General features: G+C 40.4%; 1 protein-coding gene and 1 long non-coding RNA gene across 5 annotated transcripts; one reads left to right on the top strand and one right to left on the bottom strand.

The window, feature by feature from the left end:
- The first annotated feature begins 5,811 nt into the window (after positions 1–5,811).
- On the top strand, positions 5,812–8,300 carry LOC125007296. Of its 3 annotated transcripts, XR_007112671.1 has the most exons (4): positions 5,812–6,184; positions 6,512–6,608; positions 6,702–6,815; positions 8,152–8,300. It is a non-coding gene; the product is annotated as an uncharacterized LOC125007296 (long non-coding RNA). The 3 variants fall into 3 exon arrangements; XR_007112670.1 differs by lacking the exon at positions 8,152–8,300 and having other exon boundaries at positions 5,812–6,109; positions 6,515–6,608; positions 6,702–7,251; XR_007112669.1 differs by lacking the exon at positions 8,152–8,300 and having other exon boundaries at positions 6,702–7,251.
- Positions 8,301–8,303: 3 nt separating this feature from the next.
- On the bottom strand, positions 8,304–11,748 carry apof (apolipoprotein F). 2 transcript variants are annotated; one of them, XM_047584023.1, is made up of 2 exons: positions 10,581–11,748; positions 8,304–10,217 (listed from the first exon to the last, which is right to left on the bottom strand). In XM_047584023.1, the coding sequence occupies exon 2, from the start codon at positions 10,180–10,182 to the stop codon at positions 8,893–8,895; it is 1,290 nt and encodes a 429-aa protein (XP_047439979.1). In that variant the 5' UTR covers positions 10,183–10,217; positions 10,581–11,748; the 3' UTR covers positions 8,304–8,892. The 2 variants fall into 2 exon arrangements, with proteins under 2 accessions (XP_047439979.1, XP_047439980.1); XM_047584024.1 differs by lacking the exon at positions 10,581–11,748 and adding an exon at positions 10,323–10,555.
- Between the last annotated feature and the right edge of the window lie 6,478 nt (positions 11,749–18,226).

The following is an 18,226-nucleotide window of genomic DNA, read 5'->3' as shown; positions in this document are numbered from 1 at the left end:
AAAAAGTGATCACGACTAATAGAACAAAACCATGTGATTTAAATTACGTTTTATTCTTCATTTATCTGACCAACTTTTTAATAATAATATAATATAATAATTACATTAGTTACTGTGTAGCTGACCCTTGGTTCCAAGAATGAGGCGGAGAGTTTCGTACGGGTGCCTTATATTTAATGAAACATTAAAATGACGTGGGTGGCATCACCAGAGATAAGATTAAATCAAAACATCAAAATAAAGCAATAAGACAAATCTGAACTCCACATACCTTGTTCCACTCTACCAAGGGAACTAACGCTTGATGTCAAAGGTGCCGTCTCTGATTCTGCCTCTCAAAGAGCCACAAAGACAAGGCCAACAAAGAAAAGGTCGGCAGCACTAACGCCGCGCCAGCCCAGGGAAACAAACGATTAGGGATGGAGGTGCGCGCAGGTGAGCGCACACACACAGAGACACAGGTGGAGCTTACGGGGATGCATAGTCTCCTCCCTTTTATAGCCTGCTCCCTCCACAAAGAGACTGGCCACCAGATGGCAGTCATTCGCAGACATTTAAATAACCACAGGGCACAGGAAGACTGAGATAGCAACCCACAACAATTTACCGTCATTTACATACTGTACAAATCGTTATGTGCATGTGGATGGATTATTATTGTGCATGTTAATGCCATAGTAACGTATTGCTCTGTTCATGAAATAAAAAGAAGAAATAATTCGTCTTGTGTGTTGATCAGAGTTGTTGGGTGGGCTGCGAGAGATTTTCAGATTTTAAAGTGTGCCATGGCAATCTGAAGTTTGGGAACCCCTGGACGAGTAAACTGTCCTGAGGTGCATGTAGTTTCTTTGCTCCCCATGCTCTCTCAGTCTGCCGATTCCGACACACTTTCTTTTTTTATATTATCTCATAATAAAGAGTAGATGCTGCATTCATGGACATAATATAGAGTAGACACAGCATTGACTGCTCAAGTGCCAGAAACAACGCTGCCATCTTGGAGGACTTGGACCAGAGCGCTGTTGAACATCTCTATTGGTTGTTGATTCAATAGTTACTGTACCGTGATAATCTGTTCAATTGTGGCTAGCTAATTAGGGCTAACTCGTGTTTAGTGCTAGTTCTAAAAGTAATGCCATGAAAGTTAAATCTATGAAACTTTATAAATAATGTTTTTATAACACAGATGTAGATTACAGTGGACATTACTCACTGTACAACCTAAGTATATCGCATATTAATATATATATATTTTTTTTTTCAGTTTGTTGCAGATAACATTGCAAGTCTAGTATGCATTATATATTGTATATATTGTAGGCCTTATATTGGTGTAAGTAACTTAATGTTACAGATGTAATTAAGTAAAAGAACTAAATAGTACTGTTTCTTTGTATGTGTGTGCGTTATGTGATACACTACTACACACCTGCCTAGCACTGCACTCGTGTGACAAGAAGTGGAAGCCCCTCCTTTGCTCCTGCACAGGTAAGCTATTCCCACTATGCTCCCGCCAACGCAGCCCAACACATTAAAATATAATAACAAATATAACCTAACTAAAAAAGTAATTACTTGACCCACCAGACATAAGACGTAACCAGACGCAACAGAGAGAGTGACCCTTCCATCCCAGACCCATAAATCTCTGCCTCCCATAATCTCACACAACTGTTCCCACTCACACAAACGCACCTGTTCCCAGTCCCCTGAGCCTCAGCAACCCACGCCCACCTTCAGTCACATCACAATACGTATATATGTCTATATATATGTCTATGGTCAGCTCCTACAAGTGGTAGCAGTGCGACTTCTACTCTTATTATGTCTGTGGAAGCCAACGCAGACGACTTCAAATCAGGAGGCTGAGGAGCATTGGCAGTTTTACACAGGGGCCAACAAGGGCCAGTGCCCCTGTAAAATTGCTCCTGGCCCCTGTTGTGCCCCCTGTGCTGAATGGATAATAGATTTATTAGTTTCTTACGGCGACATCCGCTATCTCAAAGATCGGTACTAACGCGATGGAGCGTTCTAGTTTTGACTGACAGTGTTAAATATTGATTAATGGATGGATGGATAGATATTCATTCAACAGTTAGTTTTGCTTCCAGGGTGCAATTTGACTAACTTTTAGTCTAGTGTGTGTTATTTTTTTCAAACCAGTCAGTCTAAGAAGCAGCCCTTCAAGGCTCTTACTAATGATTTTATTTTTATTTCGTCAGTTTCCACTCTCACCAGTAGATGTCCTACTCGATATACAGCTCTGATCATAGATGTGAGGAGGCCATTTTTGCACTGAGATTAAAGATTGAAAATATATTTCACAATACTCTTCATTTTAAATTCTCTCACATTAAACTAGAGCATCCTTTTTCCATGAATTATCATGCTGTGTCTCTGGTCTGCATGGATTTATTTTTTCCAGTGAAATTGGACATCTAATATGATGTGTTATATTGTGTATGTCAAACTGACCAGGAAAGTATGAACTGTGTTTATTTACTGTACGCAGAAGGACAGTTTCATCACTTTGGTATCCTGAGAACAAAGTTCACAGGATAGTACACCCCATCTATGGAGGACTAGTTCTCCACAATAAATAATAAATAAATAAGGCCAGCATTATGAATGCCATTGTAGAAATAAGCCCAGTGTGACTGGTATAACAATGACACTGAAAGAGAATTTTTCCTTCAGGCTGATCTGGAGGTTTCAGGACAGTATCTGTAAAGTGTCTTGAGACAGTTTGTATTGTTATTAACGCTATATAAACAAAATTGAAATGAATTGAATTGACCAGAATATTTTATGCAGGGTGGTTGTATCCATCTACAACTAGTAAAATATTTCTCAGGTCAGATACCCATTCCACTTACTTTCATATATTATAACATTATGTTTTTCTTGTTGGTTCAGAGTAAATATGCTATGCTATATGATACAGGTGCAACCAGGATCACTTGAAGCATCTGTTGAATTCAGTCAGAGCCTCAGGTAGGATTCATTCTTTTCTAATTACAGTGAATTACACAAATATATTTAATATATTTTTTTTATGTTTTGGAGGTGTTTTCCCTACAAAGGGAATGGAACAATAAGCCATCTGCACACCAGTTCCAGTCCATCTTCCACCGTTTGATGGTTCAGTGTCAGTCAGACAACGTGGCAGTACAGGACAACACTGTGTCTCTGTCTGCAATGGACATGTCCTCTGTCATCTGACAACATTTCAGCTCCAAGGGGCCGAGGATGTTTTCTTGCTCAGGGAACACAGAAGATGTACTCTTAGTCTTTTGGACGAAACTGTTTTTAGTTTTAGTCACTTCTATATGTGATAGTTTAGTCTAGTTTTAGATGACGAAAACTCAAAAAAGTTTTAGTCAGTTTTAGTTTTAGTAAAAAGAAAGAAAGAAAGAAAGAAAAAAAGAAAGAAAGAAAGAAAATATTAGTCTTTTAATAAATTAATTTACGTCAATAAGTATTGGAATTTGGAATCAAGGTTGATGGGTTGTTGCTTTTGTATAATAACCAGATTCCTACCAAATTTATAGCTCTAGCCTAGACTGATGGAGATGCAGTGCTGCCTTGCTGTACTTCATTGTTGTTGCGCAGAAACCTTTTATCTTCATATTTCAACTTTATGCCCTACTTCATCATACAAAAGTGTTACATAAAAGTTGTGAAAATAGCAGATCTACCAGATCAACACATTGTGAGCTTGTGGATCGACTATTTTCACCAATAATTACAATAATAAAAGAATGGTTTTAGACATACAAGGTTTCCACACAACAGCAAATACTTTATGATCTACTAATTATGCATTACACATGGATAAAGTGGTAACAGGAATCAATGTTCATTACTCCAAAAAAAAATTTGCTGTGAAATAAACATACACATGCCCAAAATATGAGCAATGGATGAGAAACACATATACTGAACTTCAACTTGTCAAACAGATGGTCACTGAATGTAAACATGGCTAAACATGCTGCTAACGTTACATTAGCTATAGAAGTGTGCTATACATTTAGACACATGGGAAACAGCAACAGGTCTGAAATGCTACATTTTCCTCCATGTTTCAGTCACTTGCACATGGGTCAGTCTGACAGCATATTATACTTGCCTGGCCAAAAATCCCTGCATATAACAGTAACACACACATAAGCTAATGAATGACATTAGCCTGATGTTACCAGCCCACTTACGCAAGGGGATGTGGAAAACTTTAAGTTTACTATGAAATCTATCACACGCCGATTGTCGGAGAGTCGAGTAACATAGTATAGCAACAATGAATTAATAAATTAAATTGCTTGTCTGTGTGTGACTGGTTACCGACTAACCAGCTGCAGGTGTGTTGTGCAGAATGTGCGCTGCATGGTGGTGAGCATAACCAAAGTACGATAGGATGCAGCAGTATTGCTGATACTTTTTAACTTTTGACAGACAGATTACACGCAAAGTAGGCAGAAATGTCATGCATTTTGAATGTCTGACGGACCACCCACTTACAGTCACGTCCAATTTTGTCTCGTCAACGAAATGCCCTTCAGGAAATTAATCTTTGAATATATTGAATGAACCCTGAATTGTTAAGCTTGCGCTTCAGGAAAAAAAACTGGACTCAACACAGACCCGTTGCAGTTGCTAGATTTGTAAAATAAAATAATTATTAAGAGCCTTGAAGGGCTGCTTCTTAGACTGACTGGTTGGAAAATAACACACACCAGACTAAAAGTTAGTCAAATAAATTGGAGGTTAGTGGGGGGTTGAAGGCAGTCCGGGCTCTGCTGTGCAGGCCAGGAACGCTGTTGTAGTCCACAGCGAAAAGGCAGGTGAGGCATGGCTGAACCATGCCCAGCCCACAGAGAGGAGGGGGAAACAGACAAGCCTCCCGGTGACCCTCCAGGCCTGTCAGGAGGTTTAACTTGAAACTGGTTTAACTTGTGAAACATGGAATGTGGGATGAATCTTCATTTTTGATGGTACTTTGAGTCGAACTGCAAAAGGATTGACGACTGTCAACAGCAAAGGGACCAATGTAGTGAGGGGAAAGTTGACATGTTCTCAGTGGACAGCAAGACAATCTGTCTTGTTTGATAGGGAGGTGCTGCGTTGCGCTGCTTGTTGGCAGATGACTGGGTGACAGCCTGGGTGCTCTCTATGGCCAGATGGGTGTCTTGCCAAACCTTCTTACAGTGTGTGATGAAATCCTGGACAGAAGGTACTGTCAAACCACATCCACAGGAGGTCAGGTGAGGAAACTGGTATCTCAGAGAGGCCTCAAATGGAGAGACACCAGTGGAAGAACTGGTGAGACTGTTGTATTACTGTACTGGTGTATTCAACCCATACCAGATGTGATGACCATGTGGTGGGATCCTTTTCTGTAACACAGTGCAAGGACGTCTTCAACACCTGGTTAGTCATCTCCGCTTGACCGTTTGACTGTGAATGGTAACCAGAGGACAAATTGACATTGGCTCCCAAGAATTTACAAAAAGCTCGCCATACCAGGGAGACAAAGGTAAAAAGGGCATAAGTTAAAGCAAATAAGTTAATTTCATAATAAATAGCCAGTAAGATTAAAAAAGGTAAAAGTTCATGATTAATAAATGATGTCTGTGTATTAAAAAGTGCTTTTAATATGTTAATTATTTTATGTTTATAAATGTTGTTAAAATGTTCATTGTGATTGAAGGTACAGGAAGAAATACACAAATATTGGTGAATGGGTTTTATTTTGAAACGGTTCGTTATGACCGATGATCTGTAGAGGTAAACAGGGAGGGAGGCGGGGAAAAAAAAGACAGGGAATGGCCGAGGCGAAGACAGAGAAGCGTGTTGTGAGCGGTAAAGAAAAGAGAGTGTGGAGTGAATGGTTTGTCACCGGGGTCGTGGAGGTGTCCAACCAGGACGCTTCACAGGACTTTGTTGTGACTTCCCTGTCTGTTTTGAGTGGATTATTCAATTCGAGAAAAGACGAAGGAGTGAAGCTAGCAGCTAGCCCGGCAGCTAGTAGTTTCCGCGGACTTTGCTAAGCTAGCGGCCAGCTACCTCGACGGCAAAGACTGAGGGAAAAGCGAGTGTGGAGCGGCAGGTGACGGAGCCGTGTCCTCCGGGCTTATTCTCTTCACAGTTTGCTTATTGATTTTAATATTCTTATTTCATCAAGGTGATTACTAAGAGTAATTTTGAGTTATAAAGTGGTTAAAAAAATAAATACTATTTAAATGGTATTTTAGTTCATGAGAATAATATTGGTGTTTTAAAAACTTGATTTAAAGGTGAAGATACACAATATTTAAAAACCACTCTTCACAAACATTTTGGTGCATGTTAAGTTTATTCTAGAAACCCAATTGTTCTGAGAGTAAAGAAAGAGCTCAGGTTAGCCACCTCTCACTAATAGTCAAAAACACTAGAGAGGCAAAACAGGAGGGTTTGCTACGGGCGCGGGTGGTGCAAGCAGCAATATACTCTAAAGAGTCTTTCTCCATAGTAGGCCACCAGAAATATCTCCGCAACAAGGACACGGTCTGACACCAGGATGGCATGCATACTTGGAACCATGCACCCACTGGAGGAGATGGGACCAGGTAGAATCAGTGACAAATAACCGACTAGGTGGACCATTACCTGGGTTGGGTTGGTGCTCCTGTGCAACCTTGACAGACTTTTCTATTCCCCAGGTCAAAGTAGCAATCACCCACCCCGGAAGGAGGATAGTCTCAGGGGTGTCACTGGCATCGATGGGAAAACTGGCGTGGGAGGGCGTCAGGCTTAATGTTCTGTGACCCTGGACGGTATGTGAGGATGAAGTCAAAATGGCTGCCATAGATATAAACCAGGAGGCTGAGGTGCTTAGCATCGTACGCTGACACAAGCGTTTACCCTAAGTTCTTCCTCTAAATATCTAAGGGTCGACGGCTGTCCTGGTGTATGATGCTAAATGCAACACCTGTCAACACCACGGTCAACTGTCTGACAGTGTTACTTTCTGCCTCATAAGCTAAGCGCCTCGGCTCCTGCTTACTGTTGCTGCACCATTTCAAATCAAACTACTTGGATGGCTGTGAAAAGCAAGGCATGTGCACTCAATCCGTGCACTCTCCGATCAATAGGCAAGAAGTTCAGCCAGTGTGGACAGCCCCCTCATCTGCATAACATTTCATTGTGCATGCTGTATGTGCATCAATAAACAAATAAATGGATAAATAAATAAATACCATTTATGTCATATATTTAGGTATTTATTTATTTAATTAATATTTTCTGGCATATATCTGTAGGTATTTATTTATTTATTCATTCATTTATATTTTATTGTGTCAGAATTGGTCCTCCATACCCATCCACTGTAGTGTACACTACTCATCTCTGTCTGTGGTAAGCACTCTTTGGCAAACATCTATCAGATCATCTTGTTGCAGTTGCAGAGAGATAGATAGATACTCTATTTAAAAGATTTAGTCTTATCTGGCTTGATTTGAATATCGGTCAGATGGACTTTCAAACTGATAGTCCATTGGAACAGAGGCTGATATAGATGGCTTAAACTCTAGTGTCTCAGAAAAACACTAACATGTAGCAATATCAAGACCACAGAACTAAAGAAGAATAATAGAAATACTGCTGCATCTGTTATGTCAGCCATCATGTAGTTCTTCCATATTAAAACAAGAAGAACTGAAGAACTAGCAATGTTTGAAATTAGAAGATTCCTGGGTCAGGAATATCCAGTGAGAGCTCCTAACTAATAAGCTAAGTAAGAATATAGCCTACAATGTCCTGAAAGGAGATTGGAGCAGAAGTGAAGCAGACACCAGGCACCATTTGTGTGAATGAATTCTTTATGTATTTGACAGGTGTCTAAGTGTTCCTCATTTTCATACTGGAACACCCTGCCAGCAGACGTGTTAGCCTTAACCCACCCAGCATAGTAAATATGGTTACACCCTCGAACAGGCCATACAATGACTCCCATAAATAAATTGGAAGTTACACTTACATTATGAATCTAGCTCAGGGGTCTATTTAGGTGTATATGACCACCTTACTAATACTGAGTAGGTCTCCCTAGTGCCTCCAAAACAGTAGATATATCTCATCTCATCTTTCATACCGCTTAATCCTCACTAGGGTCGCGAGGGGTAGCTGGAGCATATCCAAGCTGGCGGGATACACCCTGGACAGGTCACCAGCGTATCGCAGAGACAAACAACCATTCACACTCACACTCAATGGACGGCTTCAAGAACAGTTTGAGGACATACTCAACCACCACACAGATAGCCACTAAATGCATTCAATTTTAATATACAATTTATTAAGGTAAGACATATAAAACAACAAAATAACATTGTTGATCTACTGTCCCTGCAATTATTTCAGAGCTGTAAATGTGACTCTGATCTGACCATAAATTAAGATAGGAGAAAGAGAAGAAAAAATGATATTGAGCAGAAGAAAAGGCACTCCTCAAGGAGTTGAGGGATGGAAGGTTTCCTGAGACCAGTTCAGATACTACTTTATCCTTTAAACACAAAAAGACGTTACTTCTAGACAAAGGCTTAAAGCTTATTGTCTGAGGCTGTAGATTATTATTTAAAGTCATGTTTTTATGTCATTGTTAGCTTAGACTGTGTGAATTAGTTTACAGAGTAATCCCTAATACATCATAATCTCAATCATATAAAATAAATTTAATAAAAAAAATGTTTTCCTTCTTTTATATTCCAAATAATCAAAATAATAAACATTTTTATTATCATTATTTGTTACTCTTCAGATATGTAAGCTAACAAATTTTGATCCTCTTTCTTTGAAATTGTATCTAACATGTTAGTATTTGTCAACACTTCCGAGGCTGATTTCTCCAGTCTACTGGATGGTGACAACGCCATCCTCCCAGCTGGACTGGTTCACCAGCACGTCATCTTCCTCCTTCATTGAGTTGAGCAGATACCTGACCCCAGCTTTCACACTGGTCTTCACTCCTGCACCCAGAGCATAGCCTGCCACGCCAGCAGTCCCACCTGTGGCGACCATCAGGGCATCAGTTCCAAGGTCGACAGCACTGAGGATGGCTCTCTCCTTGGCTGTCTCAGAGCAGTTGACTGAGGCATAATATACAGCTGTGCCGAGGTTGTACAGGGTGCTAACTGCGGGAATCCACTCCACCACGTTGTACACACGCTCCTCGCTCTTGTTGATGCAGCTCCTCTGGGGGCTGCGCTTCATCCGTTGACCAGAAGTTGCCGTGGTCCAAATATTCTCTTCGATACCGCACTGACGGATCCAGCACTCAGACTCTGTGGAATGGGATGGCAGGATGCGACTTCCTTTTTTCAGCACTGCCTGGTACATCCCAGGTGTTAGAGGCCCAGTGCTGGTCACACCAGCACACAGGATTCCCAGTCTTTCGCAGCTGCTGACAGCATCCTCCAGTCTACCTGTTGCTCCTTGCACAGTCGTTCCTACCAGTATGGTTTCATTCAATCTTTTCCAGCCTTCACAATGTCCGTCCTGAGTAGAGGTGCCTTCTTCCTCCACGGCCAGTTGCTGAATGTTAAACATTACTGCGTCTATGTGGTGCCATACTTGATCTCTCTCTGATGCAGCTGATGGGGGTGTTGGTGTAAACTTGCTCATCCTTGCCTTTATTAGACTCTCCACTTCCATCAGGAGCTCCTCTGTGTCATCAACCCCCAGCAGGTTGTACAGCTTCAGCACCAGGGTCTCTGCCTGCTTTGGGCAGCCCACCACCACCAACACAGGCACCAAAGAGAGCCCCAGCAACTCCTGGGGGAACACGGAGGACAACGGGTCATCCACAGCGCTGGCAGACATCAGGTCCTCACAGCTGATATTTCCTTGAATTTGGAGACGATCTTGAATCTGCCCCTGGAGCCTTTCACTGAGGACTGATGTCACAAATTGAGCAGATCGGACTTGCTCCTCTTGTTGCGCCGAGGCTGATGCAGGACCAGATTTTTGGAGTTGGGATCCCAGGAGAGGAAGATGATCCTGTTTGCCCGTCTCCTCCACCTCTTGGTGGGTGCCAAGAGGCAGAGTGTCCCTCTGCACCACACGAGGTGACACTCTGCACAAGGCCTGTTCATTCAGCAGGAGCTGGACAACAAGCAGCCACTTCAATTTGGAGGAAATCATAGCGCTTGATCAATCTCTGTAATAAAACCACTTCACTACAAAGAAGAAAGCATATGGAATGAGTCATTATTCATGCATAACACATATATTTTATAGATATAGTTATTTACTAATATTCCACCATTGAAAACGGATTTAACCTTGCTTATTGACGTGTTCAGCTTTCTCTCTCATGCAGGGATTGATAAGTTCTTGTCCAGCCAGTTTTAGTTTTGTCACTCTGCATACTAGGGAAGCACTGAATGTACTGAATGAGCCATGCATCCAAATATGGAGCATTGACACTGAGTTTCGTGCATGGCCCAATTTTGCTCCTGATTACAACTAAAAATAGAAACGCTGCTCCATCCACAACTTTATCATTTAAATCATTTTAAAGCTGTTCGGCTCACGCTTACCTTAATAACAGTCAGGTCTGGTATCCTGAGTGTGCCAGTGCGACCAAGAAGGCTTCGGTATGTGGGATGCTTTTTGGTTTTTCTTTTTTTTTTTCACCCTTTTCTCCAAACATGCATGGGGATGTTCAATTTCTTGTTGCCTCCAATGAGAATCTCCTTCTTTACACATGACATCCCACAGCCCTCCCTCTGTATCAGCTGTCTTTCAGCTCCCTCTTCTCTTTGGCCTCATTGCTCAATGAGGGAGATCAGGTCCTGAATATTGATTCTCTCGGGGGAAAGTCCATGTGTTCTAAAGCAGTTTTGTTTGTCTTCCCCGCTGTCCTCTCTTCCCCCATGGCCCCTGTGCTCACTCCCACCCAGTTGGTGGGTTTTGTTTTTGACCCAAATACCCAAGAGATCTCCCTTTGTGCCGTGACTAAATTATCTCTTAAACTGCCAAGAAAACTGAGCTGAGGTAAAGACTTCCTTCACTTGCCAAATGAAGCAAAATCCACACAAAACCCAGGAGAAGAATTCATTTTTCTAACACATCACACCCTGTGCAACCATTTAAGGATTACTTATTTTATTCTTTGGGGCCATGCACAATATAAAAATGTTGATAGAAGTCCAGCTCATTCATGTCTTTGACATCAAACTTTGCATCAGAAAAAGCGCTAGTGTCAGAATGAAGCATGATTGATTTTTGATCAATTTCACATGCAGACCCAATCAAAGTGAATTCACTACGTAAAATTAAATTGAAACTATATCACTAAGGAACCCCAAATTTCTTTCCTGACTCCCAAATGGCATATTGTGTTTCCATTTGCCTTGGAAGCAACACTGAGCACAAAAGGCCATTCTCACTTTGTGCGTATTCAAAGAATTCCTCACTTCTACTACGCCTCTGCCCCTTTCACTTCCTTTCACTCCCCCCTTTTTTGTTCATTTACACACACTTTCTATCCTTACATAAAATGACTTTACTCCACAAGAGTGCTACCCCACTTCCTTTCCAAACACAAACAAGCATCATTTGAGGACAAATTGTGCACAGTAGTAGCCACAAAAAAATCTTGTACTGTATCTTGATCAGATACAGTACATGAACACAAAGTTTTATCAGAGCTTATTCTTATCGGTTATGGTATTTAGAATGAACTCAAAATAACAGAGAGATTTTAATTCAACTGTGTTTGTTTCAACTGATCTGAGTCTGAAATAAAGATTGATAATGAAAGATGTACTGTGTATAAGCCCAACTCTGTAAACCATAAAACATAAATTAATCTTTAAAGAATCTTTAAATTAGAGAACACTCACATCACTAGGGGGTGATGTGTCACCACACTACCTATCCATCCATCCATCCATCCATCCATGCAATGGTGAATGGTTTCTAAGTTGCAGAAGAAAAGTATGAGAGTTAATTGGACCATGACCACTGCTGCATTATGTTGAATAGAATTGACACCTGGAAATTGGCCCCTGGAGCCCAATCAAAAGGAGGTTGATGATTTTCACACGTACAGCAAAAAACAAGTGGTCCTGATTAAATGTCGGGGGTCTGTGTCTCCAGAGTGGTGGCTCTTTCAGTGTGTCAGCGTTGTGATTTATGGTCACACCAATTATCACAGTGCAAGAACTAAGTTTGACTGACGCATATCAGAAGCAAAGTATCAGATTCCTGGTTTGAGTAGGCAACACAGTCAGGAAATCAAAGTCACAGACTCAAACAGATAAAATGAATTATTTATTTGTAGGAGCCAGAATCTTTGTTTTGTCTGTATGTCTGATTTCTGCCTTCTGAGTCCTTGCCCTTTAGTGACGAGGACAGTCTTTTGACCTCACAGTGAAGAAGAGAATCTTCATTTTATCTGCAACATCCTTGGTTAAAGGAGCCTTCTGTTTTTTGAGTTATGAGGACATCTTTTCAAAATTAACAGCGCTTTATTTTGAAGTACTAACTCGGCTGACATTATTGTTTGGACGCGCGAGTCAGACGCTACTGGTTAGCCACCACTGTGGTTATTTAGGCCACAGATATAACCACTACATTATTATTATTAATATTAAATAGCCCAAATTCAACAATATTAATTTGTCTTTTATCCTTTTAAATCTTTTATCTTACATAATGAGACAGTGACTGGAACGTAAGCTGACTTTCACTTTGTTGTTTGTGGAAATGCCAACAAACTTACTAGGAAACCTTAATGAGTATTTCCAAGTTTTGAATAACCCAAAAAGAGGAATGCTCACGTGGCCTCTTTTTATGAGTATGGTAAGCAGTCCCATTTGAAGGCATCAATAGCAACATAAGTTTTTATCTTTTATCTCTCACCTACAGGTGCAGCTGAACCAATGAGACACAGATAAAGATGCCTTCAAAGGGGATGTGTTTACGTTGATGGCAAGAGTCCACATGAATAGCACCTCCTTGTGGTATTCACAAGCTCATGAGAGGACATTTTCAATAAAGTCACTAGCTGTGAGTTGCCTTCAGATGTTTTTCAGAAATGACTGAGGAAACTGATAAGTTAATAATTACATTTTAGTTGTATAGAGTTTTTTTTTTTTTTTTTTAGTTTCATAATGTGTTTATTGTGTCTTTAAATTCATCATTTTTTGCTCCTCTGACATGGAGTATCTGGCATTGTAATGCATGGTCGTATACACTAGTGCTAGTCTAGCGTATACACTAGTGCTAAATTAGCATTAGAGGAGCTGTATTGTCTGATCAGCAGACAGATGAATGCAATCCCAGAGACAACTGTGATTGTGGCTGGAGACTTTAACCATGTGGAACTTAAAGCAGTTCTTCCCAAGCTACATAGATCCATAAATTTTCCAACCAGAGACAGTAATATCCTGGACCAGGTTTACTGCAACACACTGGGAGCATACAAGGCTGTAGCAGCTCCACACGTGGGCACGTCAGACCACATCTCTTTGGAACTCACCCCTGCATAAAAACCTCTGATCTGCAGGACTAAGCCTGTTCAAAGAGAGCTTGTACCTGGAGGTTATCTGTCCTGGACTATGTGCAGTTCTGCACAGATGCTGTTCAATCCACCAAGACCATCAGAGTTTTTCCAAATCAGCAGCTGGCAATGGGCAGTTCAACTCAATTCAATTTTATTTGTATAGTGTCAATAAACTACTTAGATCATCGTGCCCCAGCAGCCTAGGCCTATAGATACAAAATAGCATTAGGACCATCCATAAGAAAAAAATAGAGGATGAAGAGTTTTTTTTCATCCTGCACTTTAAGAAAAAGGTCTAAATTTTAAGAAAAAAAAATTGTAATTTCAAGAAAAAAGTTGAAATAAAGTTTCGAGAAAAAAAATCGAAAGTAGAAGGTAGACCTTTAAACCGACAGTACCATATGCGTATAGTACTGCCAATACTCTGGAAGGTTTTTGGGCCTTAATTAATAATTAATATTAAGAATTTAAAATTGTATTGTGATTATTTTTTCAGTTTATATTGCTGAACTGTTGCATGTCTGTATATTTTCACACACTGTTGTCTTGTCTATTGAAGGAGGGACACAAACTCCAAGTAGAAGGCGAAGGCAGGCACAGACGCACTGTCCAGGGAGTCGCATTCAGCCAAATCTCTGCAAAACACAAACGCTGATCATGGTACATTAGCTGTAGGTCCCAACAAGAGCACACAGTTCATCCCACCGAAGACCTCGTGTTCGCCTTCAGTAGAGATATTACAGCTGGTTTGGTTTATTACAGCTCACGCTTGTTGCTACTTCCTGGACCATAGTGCGTCTGTTGACCAGAGATTGGCGAACACATGGCACTCTCTGTATTTACACACACCAAGGACATTTTTTCATCAACTTCAGTTTAGCTTTTAACACCGTAATCCCAGAAAAGCTTACATTGAAGCTTCATGACCTGGGACTGTCTGCTTCTATGTGCCTCTGGATCAGGGACTCTGTTATCAACTGACCTCAGGTGGTGAGAATTGGGGACTGTACATTGTCCACACTGGTCCTGAACACAGGAACGCAGCAAGGCTGCATGCTCAGCCCAGTTCCCTTCGCTCTGTTCACACATTACTGTTGTGCTATCCATCCCACAAACACGGTTGTAAGGGTTTGCTGATGACACCACCATGATGGCTCTCAACTTGAACAATGATGAGGCCCATTACAGACAGGGCATCCAGCACCTAACAGAGTGGTGCTTAGATGACAAAGTTGTTTTGAACACCAGTAAGACCATGGAGGTCATTGTGGACTACAGGAGGTCCAGGACGACAAAGCTCTCCTTATGCAAGGGGAGGCGGTCGAGTGTGTCAATGACATCAATCCAAATCACACCTGATCTGACCTGGTCTGTGAACACTGAACACTGGGTGATGACTGCCCAACAGAGGCTCTTCTTCCTCAGGGAGCTGAAGAGGGCTGGACTCTCCTCGATTAGTCACAAGTCCTTCTACGGGGCGGCTGTGGCTCAGTAGGTAGAGCTGGTTGTCCACAAACCGAAGGGTTAGCGGTTTTCCTTGAGCAAGACACTGTGCAACTGGCACTGGTGTGTGAATGTGTCTCTGACTGTAAAAGCGCTTTGAGTACTTTTGGGTAGGTAGAAAAGCACTATATAAGAGCAAGACCATTTACAATTCGATTTGGACTCAGTCTATGCTAACTGGGTCCAAAGAGGGCTGGCAGGATTGAGCCATGCATGGTTTGTACCTCTCTCTTACGAAAGAGATACTGAAACATTGGTGTGCGGAGGTAAGAATGACAAAAGGTAAGAGGGACTTGAACACTAGGGGGTAGGAAACAGTCCAGACATCACCGAATAACCTGGTTATTCAGACAGTGTGACCTCCTGGACAGCAGCACAATATACAAAGCATGTGTATTTTTATCCTAGACGAACAGGGTAAAAGAATAGGGGAAAAACAATAATTGATGTTCGTTAACGTTTTTACTGACTCTCGCTATAGTTAAAATGTAATATTTCTCTACACTAAATTTGTGTTAGCTTCTCTAAACACTAGTGTATAGTGTTAGATATCAACTCACTCATGGTGTCAACTGTTTACTATGGATGTGTACTCCAACTATTTGTACAACCAAACTTTCCACATACTTTGTTCCTAAACATCAGGGAAAATGAGAGAGAATGAGTCCTGTAGTTTCTACAGCAGGGGTTGAACTGTCCACAACTGTCCTGGGGGTAATAGTAGACATTCTGCTTAAATAAGCACATGCAAACAGAACACAAAAAAGGTTTAAAAATGTGCCAGAGGTACCAGGACACAGCAGTCTGCAGCGGGGCAGTAAAGTTGTACCCAGCTAACTTTATCACCACTCACTGTCTTGTTAGTCTCAGAACAACAGAATTTGAACCCCACAGAATTTGCTGTGTAGGTAAACAACACTGCCAAGTGTCAGCTTTGTTTGTGTAATTCCTCTCACTGCCAGAAGGGGGAGAAAAACAATCCACACCACATAGCTTCAAATGACTGTTAACAGTGTTTTGGTTTATATATTATAACAGAAGGAGAATACATTTTATGAGCCACCTCTACGGTGAATTGTTGTCATGAACACAGAGGCTGCTGTCTGTGAGACAGAATCATTTTCAAGTATGACCTTATAAACTGCAGGTGGGTGTAATGAACATTGTCTGTGGGAAGAAGGGGGCAGTCAGGAAGTTTCCGGTATTCATTGGTGTGGTTATTGTTTTGGACAGTGTGGGATTATTTGTCTTTGTGCTCTTTGTGTCTGCTATGCTGCAGTCAATGACAGTATAGACAGAGTGGTAATATCCACTTGTAGGGCGTGCAGTATTTTCTGCTCCATTTCCTGGGACACATAAACATACCCAATGTTTTAATAATTTTTAATGATTATCATCACATTTTAATGATGATAGTATCAGCAAAACTGGGATCTGAGACGTTTTTCTATTTTCACATATTACTGGATCTTTACTGAGGCCCTGCAGGTTAACTGTTAACTGTTAGCTGGTGGTGAACAGCTTGTAAAGTTTACAAGCAAAATGCTTTATGCTTTCTTTTTTGACTATTCATCAAGTTTGGTACAGTCTTTCCCTGGTAATTCAGGAATAATGATTTAGCCAGTCAGAGAAAAAAATGGATTTTGATATTTTATCAAATAATCACCTGTGGTAATATGCATATAACTAACACATCAACAGTTACAACATTCCCTCCAAAGACATGTCTGATGAGAAGGATCCTAGATTGTGTGTGTGTACAGCAATTTTACAGCTATCTTTTAAAGACCAGTGTTCAGTTTTATACCATTGGAGAGAGGACATTTGTGCAAAGTGAGCAACTTTTAGCGGTTAGAGGTTGTTTCAGGGTTAAGACTTAGTTTTAGTGTAAAGGTTATGGTAAGGGTTAGGGGCTAGGGAATGCACTGTGTTAATCAGTTTCCTCACAAGGATAACATGCATGTGTGTGCTTGTTTATGCGTGCCTGTGTATGAGTGGGATGGAGTTCTGGTGGCAGGCAGAGTGCTAATTGGAATTCATAGGAGCCCTAGGACTATAATAACTGAGAGAAGACACAAGAAGACGCAGAGCTCGTTTAATGTCAAATAAACTGCTGAACAGATCCCTGGTTTATACCGAAGCATCAGATCAAGGTAAGATATCACTCATCTGTAATTGTTGAATATAAATGGAATAAAAGGTATTTTAAAAAGTATTTTACTATTTTACTCTTTCACTTTCTTTTTGCAGACATTTCAAAACAATTTATCGAAAGTTCGCTATGTAACTTACTACATTTAGAATTGCATGCATGTTTGAAGCACACTGCTCCTGTTTGCATGTTCAGCTGCTATAAATAAACTGTATTGGAATTAGTTAAAAGGTAATCAATTCAAATATTTTGTTTACATAAGTTTCACTTCACTGAATACGTTTCCAGAAATCCAATTATATTATAATTTTTAATATTTTATAGCAAGTATATAGAAGATCAACCAACACATTAACATACAATAATAAGAATAATGATAATAATAATAATCAATGAATTCCTTAAGAAATTATCAAATAACTCTAATTTCTTCATCAGGTCACAGTTTGAAGGTCAGGACAGCTTGGTGATCACAGATCATTACAATTAATAAAAAAAAAAAATGAATGGAAAATTGAAAAACGTGAATTAATTGACATGTTAAAAATGTGGCTTGTTATTTTTTATTTTACTTTTTTTTGAGAAATAACTGAAATACTGTTGTTATCCCCGAATGTGAACGCAGACTACTTGAACATAAAAATTTCGAGTACAGCTACTGCAGATAAATGTACTGCAGCTTTAGTAGAATTCTACAAATTCCAAAATAACCTAAAAGAGTCTTTTTATTATGAAGAGCAACACTCTGAACAAAAAAATTAGCACATCTGAAACACCTATCACTAATGTATGAGATGTGTCACATACAATAGTTGCGTAAGTGTAAGTTGTGTAAATTGGTCTTTGTGTTCAACTGGGAATAATATTAAGGGGAAGTTTGAGTGGAAGTATCGGAGTATTTGAGTGCCATGTTTCAAATTTAAATTACAAAAACAATGAGACACTCATGTTGATTTGACAGTTAAAGGTCACTCAGAGCACATGGCCTTTACAAATAAATAAATACTTTAAATATAAAA

The sequence above is a fragment of the Mugil cephalus genome, chromosome 4, assembly GCF_022458985.1.
Source record: "Mugil cephalus isolate CIBA_MC_2020 chromosome 4, CIBA_Mcephalus_1.1, whole genome shotgun sequence".
In the NCBI taxonomy this organism is placed as follows: domain Eukaryota; kingdom Metazoa; phylum Chordata; class Actinopteri; order Mugiliformes; family Mugilidae; genus Mugil; species Mugil cephalus.
This window is presented reverse-complemented; position numbering and strand designations above follow the sequence as displayed.